This window comes from Phodopus roborovskii, unplaced genomic scaffold, assembly GCF_943737965.1.
Source record: "Phodopus roborovskii unplaced genomic scaffold, PHOROB, whole genome shotgun sequence".
NCBI lineage: Eukaryota > Metazoa > Chordata > Mammalia > Rodentia > Cricetidae > Phodopus > Phodopus roborovskii.
The window spans coordinates 10,705,080-10,733,014 of NW_026126618.1; the positions used below are offsets into that span (position 1 = coordinate 10,705,080).

General features: G+C 39.7%; 1 protein-coding gene across 3 annotated transcripts; it reads left to right on the forward strand.

Annotated features, from left to right (window-relative positions):
- Nucleotides 1–1,255: 1,255 nt before the first annotated feature.
- On the forward strand, nt 1,256–26,915 carry CUNH12orf50 (chromosome unknown C12orf50 homolog). Of its 3 annotated transcripts, none has more exons than XM_051206292.1 (13): nt 1,256–1,321; nt 3,330–3,449; nt 3,769–3,889; nt 9,987–10,154; nt 11,111–11,188; nt 11,270–11,383; nt 13,351–13,461; nt 18,223–18,327; nt 19,691–19,810; nt 21,151–21,255; nt 21,496–21,696; nt 23,407–23,499; nt 26,562–26,915. In XM_051206292.1, the coding sequence occupies exons 2-13, from the start codon at nt 3,438–3,440 to the stop codon at nt 26,585–26,587; spliced, it is 1,254 nt and encodes a 417-aa protein (XP_051062249.1). In that variant the 5' UTR covers nt 1,256–1,321; nt 3,330–3,437; the 3' UTR covers nt 26,588–26,915. The 3 variants fall into 3 exon arrangements, with proteins under 3 accessions (XP_051062249.1, XP_051062248.1, XP_051062250.1); XM_051206291.1 differs by having other exon boundaries at nt 21,493–21,696; nt 26,562–26,914; XM_051206293.1 differs by lacking the exon at nt 3,330–3,449 and having other exon boundaries at nt 21,493–21,696.
- The last annotated feature ends 1,020 nt before the right edge of the window (nt 26,916–27,935 follow it).

A 27,935-nucleotide genomic window follows, 5' to 3' on the forward strand; every position in this document is an offset into this window, starting at 1 on the left:
GAGAAAAGAACTATGAAAGGGAATTGGAGGGTTCTGAGCATCCCAAAGACTAACAAGACACCCATTGTGTGTTACACAATGAAAGGGATTTTTGTTTTGTTTTGTTAATCCCTTTATGATTTTGAGCTGATTTTGCTATGTGAGCCACTCAGCAGCTATGGAGGTATAAGCAGTTTTCAGTCCTTTCTGTGTGAAATCACTTAATTCAGCTTTGATAGTGTTCTATACAGCATTTTATAGCTCCTAATGAAACTTCATACTCAGTCCTGAACTCATCTGAGGGGAGATGAATGCTTGAAGACACTTTAGAGGTGTGTCTCCAACTTGCCAAAAGGCAAGGCTTATGTTTATCAATAATTTGCCAAATCTTTATCTGTTCTTTTAACTATAACATTGCCTCATTACTTTTATTTTAGAGTAAAAAGCAAACTAACCTTTGCCAAATTTAGTTTATTACTCTAGACCACTGGATTCAAAAAGTTCATGGCAATTTTCCCTGTTGCACTTAAAGTGGAATTCCATGTTTGTCTTGTCTGAGATTTCAGTTAAAGGTTTGTAATAATTTAAAAACATACTTTGATCCAGTGTGCTCAGTCATCTCCAGCCAACTTCTCAGTGACCGATGATGCGTTCTCTTCATTTCTGCTAGCTTCTGATTCTGCTAGAAAGGATGCTTGGATGGAGGTTTTAAAAACTGATGATTGAAATGTCTTCCTCTGGGAATCAGAGAGCTGCACTTGGTTTTCAAAAAGTTCTACAAGTTTTCAAGCATGCTGGGACCCCTTGCTATCAGATGAAGCTTATACTCCTCTTATGATGGATGAAAATGGAATAAAATCACTGGATAAATAGGTACTGCTTATTTTCCTGTACATTTATTGCTGTTACAATCCGGTGATGATTTTTCCTAAGTTGATATATATAGAGCACCAGGCATATATTTAAATAATTGTATCTATTTTCCTGGAATATAGATAGCATATTTATGTTAGTTTCATTTCCAAACCACATATAGAAATAGCTACTTCCCCATGAAATACTTACCAATTTTAATTTTGAAAATATGAATTTGTGGTTTTTCTTTAACCATAGCACTGAAAGGTAAAATACAGTGTTAAATTTACAGATAATCTTTTTTCATTCTTTTTATATATATATATATATATGAAAATATTCCCTTAGGTTGAGTAGCCTACAGTTGCATATGAGGTCATTTATGATGAGCAAACAATGGATTGTGTAACAATGGGGAAAATTCTGGAAGTCTGAGTTTGTGTGATTACTAGTAACCACTTTCAACATTTCTGCAAAGCTAGAGAAGGTATCTTCTAATTTCAATTTATTTAAGAATTATCTATTGTGTAATATACTGTCAACAGGAGGTCAGTTTTAAAGGAATACTACTGATAGCCTGAAAGACTGTGGAAAAGAACAATTTTCCCCCCTTACACACTGATAGTTCTTATATTTGCGTTCCTGCAATTTATACATATTTATTAAAAAAAAACAATCATTGGATTAGCAGCGAGAGAGTGAAAATGGCAGAAGTTGGGAATGACTGCTATTTCTTTGTTAATTCCACATGCATGAAGGTAAATATTGTACAACTTACAGTACACATGCTTAAGCTTTTTAGTAGAATGAAGGAAGAAGCAGCAATAAAAACGATACCTTGATTCTGAAGTAAAAGCCTGTGTATTTTTGATATCCTGAATTTATGTGAGGAAATCTGGGTTAATTTGAAGTTATTATATATTGAAAAATATATATGAAATTATGTATATGAAAAACATAGCATAGCATATTATTTTGGTGAATTATTAAACATTTGAATTCAGATTACTATCAATGTTGTGGTATATGTTTCCTTATTTGAAACTCATTAAAACAGTGATTGCATTTTTCCTGCCAGAAGTCTGAATAACAGCAAATATTTAAATACCATGTAAAGGGAAATAGAATGTAGCATAAACAAATCATCCACAGTTAAAATGTTAAGTGGAAAAATTGAATTTGGATTAATTGGTATTAAAAATGAATAAATGTAGAAACTCATTTGCTGCTCATGCCCCAAATGAACCTAAAATGGTAGATGTCCTGTCTGGTCAATCACCTTTTAGCTCTGCTAGAAACCTGGACTCAAATTCTTTGGCCACGAGAATTCAACCCACTTTTCTTGTGTTACCTTTCAAAGAGTTCTTGGATGACGGACTTTTTGTTCCAGATTATCAGATTTTTGTCTCTTCCATTTTACCCACAAGTGATTGATGAATAGAACCTTGTAAGGAGATGATTAGACAGAATTTAGAAATCACTATACCTTACATCATATCATTTCTCAGATATGCTATGAGAGGTTTTCTTATGAGTGAAAACAAAGAAAATGAGAGTTCATTGTGAACACTGTGGTGGTAAAGCTGTGGTGTTTAATACCAGTGTGCCTGAATGAAAACTCATTATCCTGGTCTTTGAAAGTCCAAACTCAGTCTCTGAAAGGAAAAGAAAGTGAATGGAGAAATAGAAAGAAGATGTAGACTGTATGTCAAAGAGAAAGGAATACAGCGGAATGTTGTCGCTCGCCATTTCCCTGTCTATGAAAAAATGCCCTATAGTTTTGCCAACTGTGAATATGTGCATAAAAGAATATTAATATAGTGTTCAAAAGTAAAGCAATAGCAGGTCATTGACATAACCACATCTACTTTGGTTGCTATATAAAATACCTGTGTAAATATATTTAGTCAACTGTTTCTCTTTGTAGATCAAAGACATAAAACATGCATGTTGTGTGTGATGTGGAAATCCCTTCAGATTTCCTAATATCACATGGTTGAGGGGCCACTTAACTTTCTCGACATCAACACAGTTTGCAGCATCCCCACAGACTGCTACTCTTAGTGGTTGGTAGTGGTTGGTAGAACCTGTCTTCACATTCAGGACGTGGCAAGTGCCTTGGAGATACTTGCCAAGCTTTCTTCAGAAAGAGAAATAAAGTCTCCCTGTCGCTATATTGTAATCAAGGGAGTGTCTTCTCTCACAGCTTTCCTCTGGTGGATTCTGTGGGCTCCCTTGATTCAAAGGGCAGGATTTTGAGAGTAACTTGTGGTGAGTGGTATTGCTTGATCATGACCTTTTTTTTTTTTTTAATATCACTTTCTCACTAAAAAGAGACCGAGATGTGACAGTTTAGTCGACCATTACAAGCCTGTATTGACAGCGTATGTTTTCATGCTTCAATTTTGACAGACTCCTTTGTTTTAATTGGTTAACATTTTGTTATCAAACAGTAACATTAATATAGTGTGTCTTCTGCTCTGTCGATCTCTTAGGGTTCCCAGTGCCGATTCCGACACTGTGAAGGAGCCCTTGGCAGTGACACTGTGTGCTCATTATGGCGAGAGAGAAAATGTTTAGATCCACTTTGCAGATTTAGACACATGGAAATGCAGGTAAAAGTGACCATTTTCACTAAAAGAACCTTCCTTCCTTCCTTCCTCGTTGCATTAAACTTTTATAACCAAATAGGGAAGAAACCGTTCTTCCCCAAAACTTGTGTTTCTCACTTTGCTCAAACTGAACTGGTAGAAAAATAAAAGAACATTTTATCTCTTAAACAGAAAAGTGCTTAGAGGTGGCAAAATGTAGGGAACAGATGATTCTCTGTCAGCAGTTTAAGCTATTCTTGTCACATTGCATGTGTTCTAACAGCCTGCGTGTATTGTGAGTACCTAAACGTCCTATTTCCCCCCCCCCACTTCCTTTTTGTAGCAAAACTGCAGCATTTCATGCTTCTGGGAAACCCAACCTCTTGGTTGTGTGAAGATCAGTTGTATCTTTTACCACAGCAAACCCCGAAATATCAATGGATTATTTTTGCCACCAAGTAGCAGTGAGTATATCTGTAATAATTGCATGTCCAGTATCATCATCTGGGGCTTGGTGTCGAAGCTTAGGGAGGCACAATTGCATACAACGAGGTGAAAAGTGCAGCAATCTCATAGGCGCAGAGAGCAAAGGCATGCTCTGGGGTACATGTCACTCTTCTGTCACAGCAACTGTTTGCAGTGACAAGAAAATGACCCTTTGTGGTGAGACTTGACATAGATTCTTCCCAGAACACGGAGGACCTCGTACTTAAGGGAACCCTGTTTGAAAAATTGCAGGTTTTAAGGTCTCCCGAATGCTGTAGCAACCTTATTCTGCTACAGTCACCATTTGTGTCTGGTGGAATAATGCTAGTCATGAGCAGAATGTGATATTAGTCCTTTAGGAATTAAAATATTAGTTCCATATAATCCCAGTAAGTGGGTAGCTAAAACTTCAGCCCTTTTTATTACGTACTTTGACCTCATAAAGCACATCTCATACGCAATGCTTTTATTACTGTTTCTCTTCCTCAGTAGACTGAAATGGAGACTGGGAAACATAATTCCTTTGCCAATGCTTTGTAATATCTAGACCATAAAGAAAATAATTATGGTAAACTGGTTGCTTAGACAAATGGGTGGGGTGTGAAGAGTTGAAAACTTACAGGGATAAAAGTACTATAGCTATATAACAGATTAACTTGGCTTTGTTAGTTTACAACAATATGGTTTTTATCCAGTGAAAAACAATCCCATGACATTATTTTTTTTATCTGGCAGCTTAATCCCAGGGATTTCGCTAGCTCTTTTAAGACCAGCGGGAAACAAAGACTGCTTCCTCTCAGAGCAGAGCTGCATGGGATGCCTGTGTAAATGACAATCGTTCGTCTTCCCACTGTTGAAATAAGCTCTGGGCTAGGTGCTATAGTGCTATTGGGTGGGTTGTAACTTATGTAACTTGAGCTATTAGAAGAAGTGGACACATCTCTTTCCCCTTTCATATAATTCCTTAGCAGTTTGCAAACCTCAATACCGCCTTCATTCTGTGTCCGGTATGACTTGCCCTTGCCTCATGAATAACATCCAAGAATGTTGTTGATCCTTTTCTTCTGTCTCCTCTCTTGTAATATCATCCACTCTTTGTTTCTATTTTTAATGTTTTTTTTATCACATGTCAATTATGCATAACCATGGGTTTGTTTATATTGTCACACTTGTACATAATGGTTCTTGATCATAGTCACACCTCTTCACGATTCCGTCGCCCCTCGCCACCTTTGTCCCCTGTCCTTTTCCTCACTAATAATTCTTTTAGGTTTATTTTATGTTTATTTGTGCCCTGCCCATGTCTTTGTGAATGTATGTACATGTGTGTGTTCAAGTGCACTCACTTGAGTACACATGGAGCCCTGGAGAGAATGTCAGAAACCATAGAATTGGAGTTATAGGCCATCACAGAACTCTAGCTTGTCACATGGGTGCTAGGATTTGAACTCCAGTCCTCATGGCTGTACGGACATGATCTTAGCCTCTGAGCTGTCTTTCCCGCCTCAACTTTGTGGTTTCAATGATTCATACATCATTGACTCTGTTTATATACCATTCCAAACTGAGTCCTCTCCCCCCCCCACCCCCGCCAACACACACCATTAGATGTCTGAACTCAGCTTCTTTATCTCTTGACTTATATGACTAATGAACATTTCACACTTTACATGTTTAAGATCGGCATCATTATTTTATTAATATTCTCTTCTTCACCATCCATTGCTTTCTGACTCATTTTGATTGCAGGCCCAGCCTTGCAGTTGCTTAAGTCATCTGACTTGTCCCCCAAATTTTTGCCATATCCCACATCTAGCCCATACAGAGACATAATTCCACCATCCAGCTATATCAGAGTCAGACTTCATCATCATCTGTGTAATCTCCACATGGATCAAGCCACCATTATTGCCTCATAACTGTATTGTTACACCAGCTCCTGGCTGCTTTCTCTATGTCTATTCAAAGGACAGTACCTGCAGTCTTATGATCAAGCAGGTTTTAATCCTCTACTCAAAATCCTCCAGTGCCTTTTCATCTAATTCAGAGAGGTCAGAGTCCTAACGAGAGCTTGAATTCGGAAAGTCATTTGATCAAGTGCTCTGCTAGCTCCCTCCAAACTCAGATACTTCCCATTCTGCTCCAACTGTTCCCCTGTTTGCCTTTCCTGGAGCATGTTAGTTTACGGGGCTTTGCAGGAAGTGCCCTTTCATTAATATCTTTGTGGAGAGCTACTTTATTTCTTCAAAACTTTGCTTAAATGTTGCCTATGATGAGGTGGAGGCTTGGCGCCATAATCGAAATGTAGGCTGCTGTCCCACCTCCACAATATACATTGCCAATTCTCCTCGCCCTCTCTACTTCATGTTTGCCACCCCCCATTCATTTGTCAGATGCAGTATAATTTGTTTGCTCTGTGCACTGCTTATTGTCTAATGCTTCCTTGTAGAATAAAAACTCCATGAAACCAAAAATCTTCTACTTCATTTACCAATACCACACACTTAACAGAGGAGCATTGTATTACCTCTTACAATTCTACCCTGGGAAATCTTAGATATTAGTTAATCATGTTAAGCTGGAAATTCATTTATATTAAGTTTTCCTAGAGGGAAATCTCCAGAGATCCACAAGGATGACCCCCCCAACTAAGAACCTAAGCAATAGTGGAAAGGCTATACCTTAAATGCCCTTCCCAGATAATGAGACCAATGACTACTTTAAATGTCATCTTAGAGCCTTCACCCAGTAGTTGATGGAAGCAGATGCAAAGATTCACAGCTAAGCACTGAGCCAAACCCCTGGAATCCAGTTGTAGAGGGATAAGCAAAGGGGTCAAGACCATGCTAGGGAAACCCACAGAGACAGCTCACAGACCCCAGCCTGACAGCTGGGGAGCCAGCATAGGACCAAACCAGGCTCCCTGATCATGACCTGGCAGTGGAACCAGTATTTATCCCTGGTGCATGAATGGGCTTTGGGAGCCCGTTCCTATGGAGCAATGCTTTCTCAGCCTAGATACACAGGGGTGGAGGGGGTGGGGGGGTAGGGGGGACTAGAACCTGCCCCAAATGATGAAATGATGTGACAGACTTTGATGATCCCCCAAGGTAGGCCTCATCCTCCCTGGGGAGTGGATGGGGGATTGGTGGAGGGGATGGGAGGGAGAGGGAACTGGGATTGGTATGTAAAATGAGATTGTTTTCAACTTAAATGAAAATTAATTTAAAAAAGGAAAAAAAAAAGGGAAATTTGGGGCTTCTTTAATCCAAGAGATTAAGGACAGACAGGGCTGATCTCAGGTGCAGGCTTTCCTTCACTATTTCTTGGCTCCGAACTGTCTTTCCACAAACTACTGTTGCTTCAGAAACACCAAAGATCACTCACTACAGTTTACACGGGGTTGGAATCTCAGCTTGACTGACACACTTGTCAACGTAACCTTGGGCAACTCTCTGTGGCAGGGTCATCTCATCTGTAGGATGCAGCAATGGTGTCTGTGCCATGCGGTTGTTTCCAAACCTCAGCAGCTTCATACCTATTACTCAACATTGCTACCATCATAGTTACCATTGGAAGTCAATGCTAGGGAAAGCCTGATTTCCTGTGAATGAACTTTTAAAGGCAGTTCTAGAAAAGACTCGGAAGGAGTGAAGAACTGTAGGAGGAGACTTTAGAAACCACCTAAGTGGTCAAGATCGCGATGCTGAAAGAGACATGTGAGGTAAAGGGCATTCTGATACGATCCGGGACTCAAACAGGAAACATTGCAAAGACCCCAGCTGAACTGTAGGCATGCTCTAAGACAAAGGAAGGCAGATGATAAATTAGAATAGCCTGCAGAAGAAACAACTACATGCTCAAGGTACTTTAGGCTTCCTCTTGACTGTTTATTGTGGCGTACGAAAGGGGGAAACCAATTAAAAATGGAATTTAAAACAAAAGCGAAAGCAGAAGGCGTAAGATTGCGAAGTTTTCAGACTGGCAAAGTTATGGAAGGAGGATGGAGACATTACCAGAAAGTGACTTACTGTTGTCAAAAGTTCAGAAACGGAGGAAGCAGACATGTTCACAATTACTATCGGTGATCACCACGCTCCCTCATGCATTCGAATTCAGTTCATTCTAGCCATGGAGTCTGCCAATTTTAAAGTTAGCTGACTAGCAAACTTAATTCCTTCTCCAGGCTAGAGCTGATGAAGCCTTTGTTCTTTTGGACATGTATACAATTGCATTGCAGGCACTGCCTTATAGTGTTTCTCTTTGTAGTTGTTAAATGTGTTAGGCTGAGGATGGATCTTAGTAGAACAGTGCTTGCTATTCCTGCTCCCCCTAATTACCTATAACCCTAGCATTTGGGAGGAAGTGGAAGGAAAATGATTCGAGGTTTAAGGTGATCCTCAGCTGCATATACGTCAGCTTCAGGCCAACCCAGGCAGGACTGCATGTCTCAAAACTGAAACAAACTAGTAAAGTCACTCTCCTCTTACAGATCTCTTTCGTAGCTAAAAGTAACACTTGTGATCAGTTTGCACTTACAACTTCTCGGTTTCCACTAGGGGTATATCTCAATCAACCTGTCCTAAGCTGAAACTTGAGTACTCCCAACCCACCAGAGCACCTTCCTGTAGTTCCAAGTACACTGTAGACAGAGTCCTTTTTGCTTTTCCATTGTGTTGGTGACACAGATCTGTGCTCACAGGCACTGCCCGGTATCAAAGGGATTGTCCTGAGAATATTCTTATCCTGAGAGGAGATTAAAATCCAGAGCACCAAGTGTAGTTTCTGCTCAATGCCTGTCAGTTCACAGCACTGTAAATTTGAGCCACCCTAAGCCAAAGACCAAATGCATAGTGACATACCACACAAAATGTGTGAACTCATCATCCGGTTCATCACAATGACAGAGTATATAGCAAATGGCATTTTCCCCTTAGTTGCTGACAGAATGTTGCTATTAATTAAATTGGTCTAATCTTTCTAAAGATAAGGGAAACATTTTAATATACAATTAATTAAGAAGATGATGGTTTAAGGGGACAGGGCTCTATCACAGTCGGTAAAGTGCCTGCTAACATACAGAAAGGCCTGGCTTTAAACCCCAGCTCCTCTAAACCACAGGTGGTGTTACCCAACTGTATCCCCAGTTTTGGGGGAAGTAGAAGCAGGATAATCAAAGCCAGCCTGGCCACAGATGAATGTGAGTTTGAGGCCAAGATTGGATACAAAAGGCCTTGTTCCTCTTTTTTCTTTTTAAGAAGATGATATTTTAAAAACTGCATTTATTTTGTTAGTATAATTTTGCCTGAACTTATGTTCCTGGTGCCTGCAGAGGCCATAAGTGGGTGTTGGATCCCTTAGGGCTGGAGTTCCAGGCAAGAACTGGCATGTGAGTGCTAGGAATTAAACCTGGGTTTTCTGCAAGTGCAGTCGGTGTTCTCAGTTGCTGAGCTCCCTCCAGCTCCTTCTTCTTTTCTTATTAATTATTTTCTTTTAAATATAATATTTTGTTGTTTAAGACATTTATATAGTATATTTTGATAATATTCACCACCCACTTCCCCTAACAGCTCTTAGATCCACTCCTCACCTCCCATCTTTCCAGTCACAGTTTTTGGTTGTTGTTTTGTTTTTGTTTTTGTTTTTTGTTTTGTTAGGTTTTAAACAACCCATCGCGATCATATATATATATATATACTCATGGATCAGTGGCAATCCACTGGAGTGTGATCAACCTACCAAGGGCCACACTGATAAGGAAAAATCATGTTTCCATCTTCAGAAATCATTAACTGTCAAGCTCTTCAGTTAGGGAAGGGCCCTTGGAACCCCTACCCCTCCGTTCTGGGATGTTCACTGGCTTGATTTTGAGCAGATCTTGTTCAGATAACCATAGCTACCATGATCTGATGAGTCCAACAGTTTTATCACATCCAGAGGACATGAGACCATTTCTGTTTTTTTTTTTTTTTTTTTTAAGAAGTTAAAAAAAAAAAAAGTAACAGCAAATGATTGGTCACCAAATATATGAGTAACAGCGGTTGAAAAGACAAAAACATTGTGTTTTCTCTGCAGATACCACCTTACAGAAAGAAAGTCAGGAAGGAAATCCACCCCCAAACCAGAGTCAGGAACCTTTGAAACCCATGGAGAATGTATCGCGACCCATTCATAATCCATTAGTTTTAAAAACTAACTTCGAAGAAGAGGAGGAGGAGGAAGAAGAGGAAGAGGAACAAAATGGTTAGTACCCCCCCCCCTTTTTTTTGGATTATAGTACACATGTAAAACCCCACAGTATTTTCTACATGCTTATCAACTATTATTAGTGGCTTAGGCTGCAATATCAGATCTTGTTGAGAAAATAATAATATTATTAAAGAAATGAATTATATTTTCTAATTTATTCTCTTTCTACACATGCTTATGCTTCTTTGGACTAAGACATTTTGTCATATGGTGGCTGGGATGCATATGTCATGTTCAAGTGCATGTACTTACAGACGTACAGATAGCCTCATAACAGAACACTGTTGTGACACTGATATTCATGCATCTATCTCCCATGACATTTACTCATTTGAAGTTTAAGGACCCAGGGAACAGCTTGTAATTGATAAAGTACTATCTGCCATCTACGTCATGCATGATATTCTGTAGAGAGATATGGACAGAGTTAGGACCTGTGTGTTCTGCATCATGATCCTTCCCTTTCTTTACGCAGCCTCACAGCACAGTGGGGCCGTTCAGATCAACTTCAGATGAACACCGGAAAAAGGAAATTTCCTTTGTCTCTACCCAGCATCTTTCTGTGGGTACTGACTGCCATAGCTTCTGTGCTTAGGAAAGTACAGAGCTCTTCACTGTTTTTTTTTTTTTTTTTTTTTTTTTTTGGCCAGGTATCATCTCTTCCTCTCTCGTGCCCACATGCTCTACCATACATTATCTCAAGTCTGTGCTTTCAGCTTCTCATTTTAGAATACAGAGCACAGAATGTATAATTTCTCTTTGATGATTCTTTCAAATACTAAACATGTAGGCATTTGGAAATAGAAGTTTGTACATTTTTTTTTTTATTTCAAAGGTTAGATGAATGGTTCATCCATGAAAACAATATTTGGGGTTTTTCTTTCTGATTTATAAATTTTCAGATTATTTGGATTTGGGACAATTTAATTTTAAAAACGTATATCCTATAGATGCTTCTAGTGTATGGACAAAGACCCCTGAAGAAATTGAAGAGAAAAGAGCAATAAAGGAGATGTGTTACAAATCTGGTAAGAAAGGAAACATTTGTGAACTTTCTGTTGACTGATATGTTCCCACATGCTGACCATTCTCTTCTTGCGGAAGTTTAGGTGAATACTATAGATTCCATGCTTCTCCAGACGTGTCGTCATCAAAAAGCGTAGCTCCCACAGTGGAAAAGGAGTTAGAAAAGCCTTTGGAAAATGGCAGTGAATTGCAAGAAGGTAAGAAATGAGATGCTAATATTCAGGGTCACATGTAAGTGGTACTTCATGTGTAGACCCCGATTTATTTTGTACAGTGCCCACCAGGGCAGGATTAAATGATAAATCATGCATCTGTTTGGAGAGTGAGGAAGGAAGCTTTTTACTGGTGACCCAAATTTCCCACGAAAGGCTGCTGTTAAGAGGCACAGGCGACTCTCACTCCACACGGGGATTCTGTAAATAATTTGCCTCCCTGTGTCTGCAGTACACCTCTCTGTGTAACGGGACTCACTGTTGTGTTTTGGATGGAAAGGGTAACAACCCAGATCACGATGGACAAAAGTGAGGTGGCAAAAATGAAGTCAGCAGCAGAGTAGCAGTCTGCCGAGTGAATGTCTTTTGCGTGTCAAGCGATTTTAAGGCAGTTTTGATGGGCAAATCCTGGGCTCTTTCTTTCACGATACATTCCCTTTAAGCAGGTCTGAGTTTTGCTTCTGGTCAGCATCTTGTCCTTGAAGACAAGACAAAGAGCATCATATTGCGTTAGAAAAGCAGGACCTTGAGGTACAGTTCACAAGCATTTAAAGTTTATTTCAGAGTGAGCTTGTGCACATACAAAAGCAGTAGAAAGAGAATTTAATCGCTCCGGATCCTCTAGAGGACAGGAAGGAGGGAGGGCACACAGAAGGGCTAGCAGAGAGAAAGGAGAACAGAGGAAAGAAACTAGGAAGGCGGAGGATGATTGGACAGATACAGAACATTTCCCTCTGCATGTGGCAAGCTGCAAAATGGCTGGCAGAAGGTGGCAGCAATAGTCCATCAGAAGGTGGAGCCTGTACTAACCAGATGCCAGAAACCTAAAAACAAGCCTAAACACAACACAAAGTTACCCGTCAAATTTAAAAACGGAAGTTTATAGGACAAACCATGCATATACATTTGCAGGCAGATAAATAACGCCTTGTGGTGCTTTCAAAAAGTTAAGTACTGAATTCCCTGTTCACTTAGATCAGTGGTTCTCAACCTTTCTAATGTTGCGAACCTCTAATACAGTTCTTCATGTTGTGGTGACCCCCCTCCCCCTTCAGCCAGAAGATTACTTTTGTTGTTGCTTTGTAACTGTAATTTTGCTACTGTTATGAATTGTTTTGCAAATATCTGTGTTTTCTCATGGTATTAGGTGACCCCTGTGAAAGGTTTGTTTGACCCCAAAGGAGTAGTGACCCAGGTTGAGAACTGCTGACTTAGTCAGTCAGTCAATGCAAATATTTTACTACTTCTGGGCTTTTACTTACTATCAGAGTAAATATGAACACTGCCATTACTATTTTCTGAACTGTGGCAAATGAAGATATGATGCTTTTCACTTTTACCTAACCATAGCACAAATATTAAGACGAGGTGATTTCCTGTGGAAAAAGTGTTATTGTTTATGTCCCCCAACCCCCACCCACCTGCCAGACTTCATCAGGTATGGTCACTGATATCCACCAAGTGAATTCATTCTTTCTTGTATGCTATCCAATCCAGAAGCCCACACTGCTTTAGGCCCTGATGCCAACAGTTTATTTTCCAAGTAGATTATTTGGATATATACAATGAAAACTCAGAGAATAATTTAAGTATCAAATATCAGTAATAATGGCTTTAATACTGTTTGCTAAACTAATCATGAAGTGGCAGAAACAAAAGAAATATTTTGAATTCGTTACAATATAACACCAAATAAACTGAAGATATTACCCTCGCGCAATAGTGTAAGATTGTTTAAACCTCATATTGCCATTTAGTTATCAACCCAAATAGGATGATAAATTTCTGCTTTTTTCGTCATTTAAAAATGTGCTTATATATAGTTCACCAGATCACCATGCAAATCCTGTATATAGTAATGTTTAAGCTACTTAACCATCACTGTGAGTTCTATCACAATGTTAATTATAACATAAAGTTTGCTGGAGTGACTTTTTATTTCTCCATTGTAGGGGATGGTCTTACAGTTCCAACAAAGTTTAGCCTCTTGGAAAGGCCTGGTGAGGCAAAGACATCATTGGATAGGAAACCAAGGACTGACATTGCTGTCTTTGAAAATGGAGGTAAGTTAGATGGTTCCCAATGTGTTACTCCCAGAGCTAAGTTTTTGTCATTGATGTTTTTCTATTTCCTGTCTGATGCAAGGTTTGGAGATACATCACAAAATAAGATGTCATGAAAGGCTGACATCTTGTGGGAACCTGTCTTTGTGGGCCTTTGGTCAGAATCAGCTGACTTGCCTGGTCCGTACCAGGCAGGAAGAGTGTGGAAAAGGCAGATAAAGACGCAAAGAAGACAGAAACACAGGATAGAGTCAGAAGGGCAATCCAGCGAATAATGAATGCCCCAAGTTTAATTTTCAACATTCTTAAGTATCCCAAAAGAGGAACTTGGCAGAAGACTTCTGTTATCTTGTATAAGGAGCAAACAGACTTACTTCTCTCAATCCTCCAGGCATTTGGTAGCCACACCCGAGGGTCAAGAGCAAACACACCTGAGCCCAAGTCTGTTGTTATTTAGATAAGACATCCTCTACCAGGGCTGAAACAGTAGCTAAACCTTGGGCCTGTAGGTCTTTTGACTTATTAAGGACAGTTTTGAACTCTCTGACCTTGAGGCAAGAAGAAGGGAGCCATTTTATGGGCATCTATACCAAATGCCTTAAGAGAATTTACACTCCACATACAGGGCTGCACATTCCAGTTTCCATCTCATTATGAGAAATCTGGTGTGGTTGTGCGCATGCTCAACTTCAGATACGATTCAGATAATAAGCTCATGCAATAATATGCTAACATAGATCCAAAGTGCAGGGAAGGAGGTTAATAAAAACTTGGAGAAAGTTAAGGCAGCTATATTTGAGTATATGTACATAAAATATACTCCGAGACACACACTATCATTGTTCATCATAGCTTAAATATTTTAAGACTACTGCGTCTTAGCATATGGGAAAAATGTATCCTCTGTTAGAAATACTAATTTCTTGAGACGATGTAGACACCTTTCTGTGATGCAGAGAAAATACTGACAGGAAGAGTGTATGTCCAAGACCAAAGGAGACTGAGAAGAGCCAGCATACACCATCAAAGCTGGAGCATGTTGGAAATGCTCTCCACTAGCCTCATTTCCACCCGCTTTTAGCCTTCTCTCCACCTTCCCTGCCCCCGTATGCTAACTTCAATCTTTCCTCTTCTCTTCCCCTTCCCTCTTCTTTTCCTCCTCCTCCTCTTTCCTTCACTGCATGTGCAGTAGACCCGCAGCATCACTGGTTACTTTGAAGCAACAGGTTCCAGCTCTCGTGAGAGAAAGACTTTTATACTTTGGCAAAATATTACTAAGCCACTTGGTGTTTTGGTTAGGAAGAAGTTATTTTCAGTCATTGATACCCTAACCCTTTTAAGTAAAAATCATTGGCTTCCTTCATATGTATCTCTGGCTTGCTTGAGACTTAGGAAATGTGAGAATGACCTTGTGCTTTCATTGTTCTATTAATACTGTGAATAATTAGCTGCTTAAGGATGCTAAGCCTCTCAGTCTCCTGGGAGACTGGCTTCCTGACACAGTGATGCTTGGCGATCGTCCAGTTATTGTAATGACCTTTGCTCCGTTACAAACATCCCTGGGGTGTGTGCATGTACTAAATTGCTCATTTGAGTCTTTTAAATAGTTGATAGAACATCTTGAGAGGAAAATGGTAAATTTTACAGTTGTAGCTACTGAGTCCATATTTGATTTAAGCATATGAAGCATTGTTTTTGATTTCATCATTTTAAATGTCTTCTTGAACTTTAAATTTAGTGAAGCATTCTACTCTGACGTATATAGCTTGGGAAAGAAATTCACACTATGTAGCTATATATTTTTCATGAACTCATCAGCTACCTGTTTTGTCAAGTTCTGTTATATCCCAATATCATTTATATTAGCTTTTTATTAGCAATCACTAAGGCAAAGGTAATTGTCACCTCCCTACTTTGATCTCTGCCCCCACGGTTTAGTTTTACATTTTTTAAATTGCTATTTAAAAAAGTTTGGGCTCCTTCAGTTTGAGTATTTTAGTTTAGCATTTAAGTTGAATTGTAATAGACATAATCTACATTGTTGAATGTTGCAGTAACTCTTAGTTAGACATTGCTGTGATTGTCTTTTTTTTTTGTTTTTGTTTTTTTGTTTTGTTTTTGGTTTTTTTCAAGACAGGGTTTCTCTGTGTAGCTTTGGAGGCTGTCCTGGAACTCTCTCTGTAGACCAGGCTGGCCTCAAACTCACAGAGATCCGCCTGCCTCTGCCTCCTCAGTGCTGGGATTAAAGGCATGTGCCACCAACACCTGGCTTGGTGTGATTTTCATCCATATACATCCATATACATATACATCCATGTACATATAAGGAGATAGTGCATATGTGTATTTACATGTACCTATTCAAAAACATATTCTATATATGGATGCATTTGTTTCTGAACACACACACACACACACACACACACACACACACACATACACACACACACACACAGCCTCTGTTAGGTTTCAGATCCCTTGCAGCTTCCCCTGCATTAGATAAATAGCATGATGTTGCTTTGTCCCCCTGAAAGCACCATCCTGTGCCTTATCCCTGCATGGAAACACAAGAATGCTGAGCCTGTCACCTCGCTCGACCTCAGTAAGCAATGCATGCAGCTGAGAATTCAAATTTCTCACCACTCTGTGTGGTGTTTGTGAAAAGCACCAGAAGTGCAGAAAACAGACTTGGTTCCCAGCCTGTGGCTATCCCTCCCTTAAATTTAGATCTTCTGTTGGATAGCTGGCAATACCTCACTGCCATTTTAATTCCCATTTCCCCAGTTGTCAATGGCATTGAACACATTTTCGTGAGCTTATTGTCTACCTTGACTTCTCTTTGGTCAAGCTGTTCTATCTCAATACCACTTAGAGTTTGCTTTTTATTATGAGTTGCTCTTTGACCTTTCAAAGAATTCCCCACCTAAAATTCTGAATCTATTTTTTTTTTTTTGTTGTAATAGGCATGCTGTTATTTTTTTCTACCTTGCTGTTTTATAGTACTTAGATAATTTTCAGTTTCCTCTGGTTTTGGTAAATGTGTGTGTTTCCTAGTACCCCTTCTTAGTTTTAATTAGATGCTGGACATTGCAAATAAAATACTGCAAAATGTCTGGCTGAAGTTGTTTTCCCATCCAGAAGCAGCTTCTCCGTGGGCGGCAAGTGCACCAGCTGTATGTACCATGTGGTTTTGATGTTTTATTGAAAGGGACACCATTGTCCTTTCTTTCCAGTTACAGTGGTCATTCCAAAGACAAGGCCATCACTCCTAAGAGCTCATTGGAGTAGTCATTAAGACCTCTCCACCCTGGGAAGGTGACACTGCAGATTGTGCCTCCCAGGCATGCTGAGATTTCTGACTAGGCTACTTTTTTTCAGTGCTACTTTTTTTATTCTTTGAGGGTCCCATGCCTGCATACGATGTCTCCGTAAAATCTGCCCTGATTGGCTCCCTCCCAGTTCCTTTCTGTTTCCCCTCTTAGCTTCATGTGACATTTGTGAAAACTCAGAGTGCACTTGGTCTCCTTCTGTGTGCATGGGCATAGGGCCGTCTTTTGAATATAGGTGGCCTCTCTAGGATCACCTCTCTGAAGAAAACTCACTCCCTATACCTCAGCATCTTTCACTTTCCAATAGCTCTTCCTCTAGGGGTGGCCCCTCTGTCATCCATGCTGGGATTTTGGTTGGCCTGATCTTAATGCTGGTCTTGGGCATGAGTCATATGTTCTGTGTGTGTGTGTGTGATGGTGCTGCCTTGTCAGAGAAATACTGTTTTGCTGCAGATATCCACTACCTCTGCCTTCTTCCTGCTTTTACATGATCACTGAGCATTGGATTGAAGGAGTGTGATACAGATGTTACCTTCTGAGTTGAGCACTCTGTCATCTCTTAGTTTTCCCACACCAGCTACTTGTGAGTCTCTGTATTAATCTCCATTTACTAAAACACACACACACACACACACACACACACACACACAAATACACACACAGAGAAGCAAGATGGGAACTGTAGACAGGACAATATATGAATGTGTGCATAAACACATCTCTCTCTCTCTCTCTCTCACACACACACACACACACACTTAATTTATTTGAAATTTATTTTTATTTCATGTGCACATTTGTTTGTGTGAGGGTGTCAGATCTTGGAGTTATAGACAGTTGAGAGCTGCCATGTGGATGCTGGGAATTGAACCCAGGCCCTCTGGAAGAACAGCCGAGCAGCCAGTGCTCTTACCCACTGAGCCAGCCTGAAAAATGTTTTTTTTTTTTTTTTTTTTTTTTTTTTTTTTGCTTTTGCTCAATAGAATAAATTGCATGGTGAATGAACTATGAATCTTATTTGTAGTATTTAAAGCTAATATGTGTATTTACCTTGAAAAGAAAACCTTTAAGGAAAACATAACTGCTTTCCATATATCTGGAGATTTCAAATGAAGGGTAAGTTACATTCACTATAACTATCTCTAAAGATCGCTATGTTGGAGGGAAATTAATTTTGTTGAATGTGTGAATTCTCTTGCAATTACCTATATGTAAGCTTACATACTGGTCATTCAAATAACATAGCTAATACACATGCACTAACCTAAGCAGCTGTGATAGAACATGCAGGGACAGCGATGTGTGAATAGCATAACCTGAGACATGTGTAAACAAAAGCCACCAGGGACATTGTGAATATCATTCCTGTACTGAAAGTTAGTCACGTGTCTCTTGTCACTATTGCCACCCTTGACGGAACGTTCTATTCTAGGAGGTGACTGCTATGTTCCACAGAGGATCGTATTTCTTGGAGTTGATGAAAGTGAGGCATTAGCTAAAGTGAAAGAAATCACCTCAAAATGTTCAAATGCCAAAGGTAATGAACCACGTTATAAAACTGACCCATCTGTACTTTGGGTAGATAAATTAAATGGACATCTCAGTTGTTATGGAAACCAAACGTAATCAAAAAGGTGCTGAATAGGACACCAGAGGCCCAAGGCTCTGAACTGACTGTGCACTTAATTGTTTTCAGTTTTATAGTCGTTTCCTAGTGTGGGAAGTTCATCGGTTGGACAGTGACAATCCAAGGAGTCATCTTTCACATGTAAAATTATTGGGCCCCTTAAATGGCAATGCCGAGACCTTCCAATGTTTTATTTTTTAGCAACTTAAAACAGAATGACTGAATCTGCTTAGAAGCATTATTCACGAACATTTTGAAAAGATTCATTCTTGTGATGACATACCCGTTATTCAATAATTGCCAACAACAACCTGTGAATATTCCAGACAGATGTCTGTCTGCTCAAAAGTCTTGTGTTACTCTGCCAGTCTGCAGCTGGGCATGCTGCGGTGGACAGACAGACGAGTAGGAAAAGACATCTGTGTCAACTTAATTAGTGGAAAATTATATGTAAATCTGTCGCATATTCAGAGTTAAATTTTCCCCTAATCCATCAAATTCTTGGGGCGGGGTGGGGGGAACTCCAGTATATTAATTTGGGGGGCACTAGCTAGCTATACGTGAGTGCCTAAATTGAATTGTAATTAATAAAGTTCTAAATTCAGCTTTTCAACTGCACTAGCCCCCACTCCAAGTAGTAAATAGACACACGTGGCTACTGGCTATTAGGTGAAGTGCAACATTCTTATAATTGTGGAGATATTATTGGAGAATCCCTCTGCTGAGCACAGAGCAAATGAACATGTGTTCCTGTTGAAAGTGTCTTGAGCACCTAAATGGGCTTATTCCCGGTAGAATATACAGTTCACTTAAAAATTTCAAGGAGATGTCAAAACACAGAAGTCCCACTTGTGCATTGCAATGATAGCTACGGTTTTAGAGTTTTTAAAGTTTTATCTGTACTTGAGGGATAGTGTGGCAATTAGACAATTTTAACCATTCATTCTAGAAAATGACATACATACACAGTAGGTGTGCCCATCTGAACTGTTTCTTTTACTAATACTGACATTTTTAACGTTTTCTTCCTTTGTTTTTTAAAATCTTGTGTGTATGGGCATTTTTGCCGCCATACATGTCTTCGAACTACTAGCATGCAGGGCTCACTGAAGTCAGAAGAGGGCATCGGAACCCTGGTGCTGGAGTTTAGAGACAGTTTCGAACTGTCGTATGGGTGTTGAGACCTCTGGTAGTAGAGCATCAGGTGCTCTTAACTGCTGAGCATGTCTCCAGTGCCCTAATACTGACATTTTCCTTTCTTAATTTGCTTTAGAAGAAAGCAAGGACAGTCTACATCCAAAGCGCCCCCTAACTACTCGCCTAGTCCCGACAACGCATGTATTAAATGCTACCGAGAACATCAGCATCAAGTGCCGGGAAAGCCCCTCTTCCAGTAAGACAGTACTTCCATTGCTTTCAGATCTGGCATTTGGTTGTCATATTATTATGGGTGTAATTTTCCTATTTCCAATAAAGTCTGAAAAAGGAAAGGAAGAAGGGGGTGGTGGTTTTAAAAGTCTGGCATTTGAAGTAGTGAGTGAACAATATCTGCCTTCTAAATCCAGAGTACAGATTGTGATATAGGCCCTGGCAAATTATATCCACCAGTTTAAGGTACATATTAAAATAATAGCAAGCTGCCTGTGCAGAAGGTCATTGGCACAGCACGTTAGTTTTTGCTCACCGTGGAATGTATCTGCAGCTTTGCAATTGTTGCGGATCATTTTCCTCTTGTGTGGCTTCTCTGGGTGTTGGTGCTCAGAGCTGCTGCTCTGTTGGGATCTGCCTCGTTCCTGCCCTCCTTCCCGCTGTTTCATTTGCTGAACTCATGTTGATATTCTTGGCTCTGAAGCACTGAAGGAGACCCACAATAACTTCCCCCAGGAAACTCATGTTAATAGTACTAGTTATAACTTTGGATGTTGGAATCTGAGGTGTGGGAGTTTGGGAGTGAGGTATGGGGGTGAGGTGAAGATTCTGAGGGCTTAACACTTAAGTTTGGGAGCTAAGGCAAACACAGACTCGTTAGCCTACTGACGAGCTAAGTAGGGTGTACACTGATACGCCTTTTCCGTGTAGCCATTTGGAAATATCAAAATGCCTCTACAAAACTGGCTTAAGAATCTCTGAAAACTATTCCTTAGAAAGTTTTGAAAGCTGAGAATGCATGCAGACTTTTTAGCATGAGTATATCCACATAACATGTAAGACGTGTACGACTGGACGCTTACACTTTGTTGCCGTCAGCCTCGCCCTACCAAACTATCTGTGTATTCAAGCGGTAACACTTTAAGATGGGTGACATTCAACAAAAGTGCTTTGTGCATTAACCTAACTCATTAAGAAATAGTAGTTCGGGCTTATAAAGTACAAAAAGATTTATTTTGGAGATCACAATTACGACCTTGAAATAGCATTATGTTTGGATTTATAACTATGATTGGAGTGCACTTTTATGTTAAGGAGCCCACGCATTCCTTTGGAGAACAATAAAAAACATCTTTTAAAAGAAAGCAACTTATTGAAGGTTTTTCTTTTTTTTCTCATTAATGCATTTCCAAGAGGGAATATTTTTTTGACACTTAAAAACCAGTCACTCTTTGTTCTAAAAGCTAGTTGTAGAGTGGCACATTTTTGCTTGACATGAGAATGCACAGATGGGTAATTATTATCTCAGTCATTTTCAGATAAAAGCATCTCTTAAAAACTGTAAAAATTTGTATCTTCTCCAAGTGAATGATGTCCAGCCAGTGAGGAAGCCTCATTTTAAAGGTGTGAAGAAAAGAAAATGGATTTATGATGGACCAAAGAACTTTCCTGGCTCTGGAATGCGGAGAGGTAGAATATCCAAGTGTTTGGTGTTTCTACTTATGGTTTTCATAGAGATGAAATATTAAATATTTCCCACTCCAAGGAAAAATTATTACCATATAACTTGAAGTCTACGTTGAAGGTTAACCTAGCTTTTCTCTGAATGCCATCCTTTAGCTTAGGTTTTCTTCTCTTTTGCTACCCCGTGCTTTATGTGAGAGACTGGCTTGTTTCACCCCTCATCTCTACCTGTTTGATTTACAGCAGGACACACCCCAAATCCCAAACATAAAATGAGTTACCATCACCATAATAAGAACCGAAATGCTGAGAACGACTCCTATATGCATGTCCAAAGAGATTCAGTAAGGACTGTCACACTGAACACCCCTCCCCGAAGCAGGCCCACAAGTGGGTCCTACAACAAAGCTGATGTCAACAAGGAACCCAAACTTAACCTCTGTCCAGGTGAGGTTCTTTATTCATGTGGTTCGTTCTTGACTGCGCTTAGCCCTAGTGTGGCATTTCCCCATGGAAAGCTGATCTCCACTGGCACCATTGTAACATCTTCAATACTGAGAAGTCATGCACATGATTTAAAGGATATGGAAGAATACTCGTTCTGGGTGCAGATGAGGTGACACCATACCTCCTCAGAGATCTGCCTCCATGCATTGCACTTCGTTCGCCCTGGGTAGTTTTATTTCTCTAGGGAGGATCATTTTTATGTAGTTGACATTTTCTTGTTCCACTAAGTGCACTGTTCAATTATGGCTGTCAGATTACCGCCCTGTCTATTCTTGAGGACGTCATGATTACTTTCTGAAAGGGTTGGTTTGAGGGTTAACTGCAATATTTCTGACAATCTCTCGTCTCTCCCACCATGCCCTTCTAAATCGTTTCATCATGGAAGGGGAAAAAGGCATGGTGTATGTCAGGAAGTACACGGCCACAGGGGAGAATTTCTTTTTCTTGCTGCTTTAGCTGAATTTTGCTCTTTTGAAGTTGGGTTTCAGTTTTCTTGACTGAACAGAATGCCGTTCTGTTCTCTGTAATTCACGGTGTGGCTGTGTTTTCACAGTGCAGTTTGTGAGTTCCAGCTGTCGAGAACTTCTGGAAATGTAGGCAAAGATTCTGTCTGTCTTTAACAACTTAAGTAGATGTTTCATTTTAATTGTTTTAGGATACAGTGGTGTATGGATGTGTGTAACATGAGTATACACCTAGAAGAAACTTGTTTTAATTGTATCGTCATACTATTATGCTACTTTTTTTCTGTAATACTGTGGTAGCAATGAAAAAAAAAATGCATACTAGCACAATGTATTGCTAAGGTCTAGATCTGTGTGGACTGAATGTGCCAGCAACTATACTGGACACTGCTGTGCCTCATTCATGCAATGTCAACACACAGAAATGACACAACAAAGAAAATTCTTGATAGCGTTATGACTCAAACTCTGGGAACTATAGATGTGAGGTAATAATCCTGAGAATGCAAATCTAACAGTGTTAGGGAGTAGACAGAAGCATGTCTTTATAGACTCTCTCTCTCTCTCTCTCTGTGTGTGTGTGTACCTGCTCCAGCTTCCTGGGGCCTCAAGTTCACAATTTCTGTGGTCACTGTTTTCACAGAGGGAATTTCCTGGAAGTAAATGCAACTTGTCATTAAAATAAAGTTTAAAAAATATTTACCAAGTAGCTTATGTATTGTACAAAACATTGATTTTCTGTTCCTTTTTTAAGATTCTATAATGTAATTAAATCATCTCTCCCTTCCCTTTTGCCCCTCCAAGCCCCACCCCCCAAAGTCCTTCTTTGCTCTTTTTCAAATTCATGGCCTCTCCAAACATTCGTATGACAGCTCGTTCAGTTGCAGAAGAAAGGCCGTGAAATACTGTACCCAGATGCAGTTCTGCCTTCTACATTAGCCTCATGGGATAGAGCCTAAGTTAAGGAAATGGAGAGCAAACTGAGAGATCTAAAACTATGTGTGCTGATCACTTAAGCGGCCTTAATAAACCTACTTAGTTTTCAAATGGTAGAGGAAATGTGGAGGATAATTTTTACTGCTGATAGATATTGATGGCTTTGAAATGCTCTTGGAATACAGTTGTTGAATTCAGCCATGCTTGCTAGTAGTTGTCTTCTTCTTTTTTTTTTTTTTTATTTTCTCAGATAAACATATGTCCACATCATATAATGGTTCAGCCTGGCGTAGAAGAATTCCTTTTTCAAAAACATATTCAAAAACTGAAAAGATATATCCAGGTAGGTGCCCATGGGTGACTTGTAATGTGTCACATAGTCCTGGAAATAACTTACAAGTTCTTAGGTCAAGAAACAGATTTTAAACCATTTAAAATAAAAAGTTTCAAGACCACTTCATTGCATGTAAACCCTCTAGTACAGTGGCAAGTTAATATTGCCTTGTTTCATGGGTTCAGCTTTACTTCTTTATGTGTTATCTGAAAAGCTTTTGATACTGTTTATTTTCGGGGTCTTTTATTTATCAGGTTACACTGTTTTTTTTTCCCCTTTCCATCAGAGAGAGTATAATACTTGCGTATGTTAAACTACTCTTTGTTATAATACAATGCAGATATATAAGAGCATATTTAGCATGAATAAGATACTCTCTCTTGCTGTATTTACCATAGACAGATGTAGGCTGGTATTGGCTATCAGTCCATGAATTTGATCACCAAAGTGGTTATCAAGAGACTGTATTCTTCCCCTTGCGATACACTGAGCTCACTAAGGGACCAAGAATGTTTCAAATCTCAGGTTAGACATTTGTAGAGGTTCTGACCATGGGCGGCTTTTGCTAAATAGGATGATGTCTTTGTTTGCTTAGGAATTACAGTGAATAGAAATTATTCCTCAGAAGTGGGTCTTTCAGAAGAAATAATTAAGATAGGGAATTTGTAAATGAATATCTTAATAATTTTAAAATATGATATATCTTAATAATTTTAAAATGTTCTGGCTCCATAAGCTCTTATACCAAGGCCTTCCATAAGGTTCATATGAAGAGTATATATTTTCCTTTCTCCAAAGTAAACAGCTTATGTAACACTTTTTAAAATCTCATTTGATGCCAACTGTAAGTTGGTACCCAAGATTGGTATACATTTACATCCTGCGACAGCTCCCATTTCCCCTCATCTTGCAAACCAAACTATGCTGCAGAGATTATTTAACTGACTGTATTTTCTCTTAACTTTGGCTGGACTGTTGCATGTGATGAAACACAATTTAAAGGGAAGAGAGGAGAGAGAAGACAAAAGTGAGGGTACCATGAAAATCCTTGAAGGAGCTAGGCATTTCTAAGTTACAGCCTTTCTGGTTATGGTTTTCCTCTGGGAGGGATGTGTTTGGAATGTTAAGGATATGTGCTTTGCTCTAATACTGTCAGAGTGGTTAATTTTGTACATCAGTGGTCCCCCAAAACCAAATAGTTAGGCAACAGCAGTAGAAATATTTGTGGGATGTAAATTACTACAGAATGCGAGTACACACCATCTGTGTGTAGCACACAATTTTCCCATCTGCTCTTCAGGAGCAGAGCAGCAGGGTCTCGGGGTCATGATATTAAGGGAAAGGCAGGTACAGTCTCACAGGAGAGGCTGAAGAAGCTTCTAGAGAAGTCTACATGTCAAGGTTACACAGGCAGGCATCACACAGTCCTGTGGGGCTTCACTGGGAGACAGCCCTTGCTAGAGAGAGAGGGAGGCCAGGGAGTGAATTGGTTTCGAGGGCAGGGATGAACTTCAGGGAGACATGCTTGTTGTTGAGCTCTACTGGGGTAAGACTGGTACCTAGCTGTAATCTCAACAGATGAAAGAGACATATGTAGATCACAGCCTAGCATCCAGGGAAGCAAACCCTTGTTCCTGAGAGCATAATCTGAGGAGCAGCTGCAGTGTCATCCCCTGGAGCTCATTAGAATTATGGGATCTCTTACATTACACCTGCTGGGGCAGGAACTCATCTTAGCAACAGGGGCCAGGTGATAAGAGTGCATGTTAAAGATTGTGAAACCCTAGGCAGGTTAACTGGCTTAAGACCCAGCTACATCAGCTCTGTCAAAATTATGTGTTCTGTCTTTGGCAGCTACCATTTTTTTTTTTTTTTTTTTTGACCCATCCCAGAAATTAGAAACAGCAGCACAGAGATTAGGGGAGGAACAATGCTCCAAGAAAAACCTCTAAATGAGACTGATTTATGAAAGGGAAGTGACTAAGAAATTACTACTGAACTTCTGTACAAAGGTCTATTCACTCAGGAAGAACAGGGACTTAGATGTAAGATCTATGTATCGCGGTAAATAAGGATCAGGATAAACAAATAGGCAGAATAGATGTTTATTCAGGGAGAAATAACTTACAACCTAGACAGATGAACACCAGGAAATTCAACCCGATCCTCTCCTGTCCAAGTCACGCCAGCAAGAGAGCGCCTTTCCTGGCCCCCTCCGACCTCCTTTCACCTCCACCGGTCACTCCGCCCATGGCTCCACCCCCCAATGGGCGTGGTCAGTGCCACAGAACTATCTCACTACATCTAAGGCCTGTAAAGGCCTGTAAAGTACTTTGTAAAATGAGTAGTATTTTACATAGTGCAAATTTGTTTTTGGTTGAGAAACTGGTAACTTCCAAGTTCCACTTGTTGCTGTCATCCTCAGAAGGAAAAGAGAAAGATCACCCTCTGCTTCTTCCCACACATATTCTTGCTAGGGCGTAGAACAGCCTTTGTGACATTTCCCGGTGTGCAGATGGATCGCTTCTGGGAAGAAATAGGAAGCACCACTTGCCCATTCCTCTGAGGCTCAGCAGCCAAGACCAAGGGAATGTAAACGGACCCAGGAGTCTTTTGGGAAAATGTTGCTGGATGCTATGGTTGCAGTGGAGGAGGAGAGGAAAGGGTTGGCTGCCTAGGGGGATCTGGGATCAAAGCTAAAGGTGGTTGGCGGTATCCTCATTGCCAGCCTTCCTTTGTGGACACATGTCCATCCTGATAGGCACATACCCAGAGGGAAAATCAAAGCACCTGTCTCCATATCATAGAATGTCCATTCCATTCATTCTGGGTGTCCCCTAAATGCAGACTCATATGCTGTATTAATTCCATCTCTCCTTCCATCTAAAATGCAATGCTTCAAAAGAAATCTAGTAAGCTTTAATGGCATTTAAAAAACAATAGAACACTAAGCTCGGTTTTGTTCTTGCCTTTAGATTTCATGGTAATTAACAAAAGAAATATGAATTGATGATGCCCCAAATCGAAATGCAATGAAAACAAAATATTTTGTGTGTTTTGTTTATTATCAGAGCCGAGAAGAAATGGGAGTAAGTAAACCTGGAGGTTGAGAGAAGAGAAAGATGAGGAAAGAGAAAAGTGCCAGCCATCACCTGATTTACAATCAAAAATGAAAATTCAAAGAATGAGACATTCAAGTACTCCATAGTGTATAGTGGATAGCCAACGATGATAAGATGCAATTCTGAAAATAAGATGCAGGAAGAACATTGTGCTCTTTCAAAACTGATAAAATGCAAATTGCAAACAGCTGCCTGTTTATTTATGTATGTCTGGGATTCATTCAATACATTGCCACAAACATTTAATAAAATTTCAAAGTTTGACAATTAAAATCATTCTTTAATCTTAAACAAGTTAGATTATTGCACAGAGTGAGGGGTAGAACTGTGCTTTGATCTCTGCTGTTTCTGATAGTCTTTGTGGAAAACAATTCTCATTTTCTTTCTTTTACTACATTTTAGGCAAAGCTCTCAGCAATAACTCATACAGCAAACACAAATTCAACAAAGCCATAGTCTCACAGTTGGTGATGAATACCTTGGAGGAATTTTAATATAAATACTCTTTGATGTATTGGAGAGAGACAAAGTTAGTTTATCATGCAGGGAAGTTGCTGAACAGTATCTTTTAATTGGCGACTACAAAATCTGTCTGCTGAGGGGTGCTGCACTCAGAACTCAAAAGTGAACATTTTCCTGTCACAAAAACAAAAATTGCATGGTCATAATGAAGCTGTAGTTCACAGAGTATCACTAAAGTTTCAAAGCTTCAGTAACTCCAGAAATATAGACCCAACTGAGACACCAGGCAAGGGGTGTCTCAAGCCTTCAATCATACACTTGGTTGGCAGAGGCAGGCAGATCTCTGAGTTCGAGACCTATCTGGTGTGCAAAGTGAGTTCCATGTCAGTCAGGGCCACACAGTGAGACCCTGTCTCAAAAACAAAAACCAACCAAGTGAGACCTCACCCGGAAGCTGTTTAATTACATTTCCATTTTAAGACTGTGTATTTTGAATAGCAATTTTTTACATTAAGGTTTGAAATTTTACTCAAAATATTGCATTTTCAGCATGACTGAAACAAAAATGTGTTTAGTTTTCAATCTTAAAGAAAAATTAAGTCAACGTAAAGCTTTTAGTTTTTTAAATGAAGCACTCTAGCCTTTACACTTCTGTACTAAGATGTCTTACGTTTTCCCAAGTTTTCTGATTATGAGCTGCCTCTTACTAGTTAGAGCAAAAGCATCTTTCTTCAAAGTACTTTACTTGAGACATCATTTTACCTGACCAAGTTCCCGTTTGTGGAGTGATGAAGTCCAGGTCTTGGCCCTTCATGCTCTCACTTTCAATAACAGTGGGTTTATTCGATTTGTTTTCCCGAG

Bases quoted from the DNA above. Each gene is read 5' to 3' on its own strand.
- CUNH12orf50 (XM_051206291.1), top strand. The intron at 11,189-11,269 runs GTAAGAAAGGAA...GCGGAAGTTTAG, and splicing joins GGAGATGTGTTACAAATCTG to GTGAATACTATAGATTCCAT. The intron at 21,697-23,406 runs GTGAGGTTCTTT...TTATTTTCTCAG, and splicing joins CAAACTTAACCTCTGTCCAG to ATAAACATATGTCCACATCA.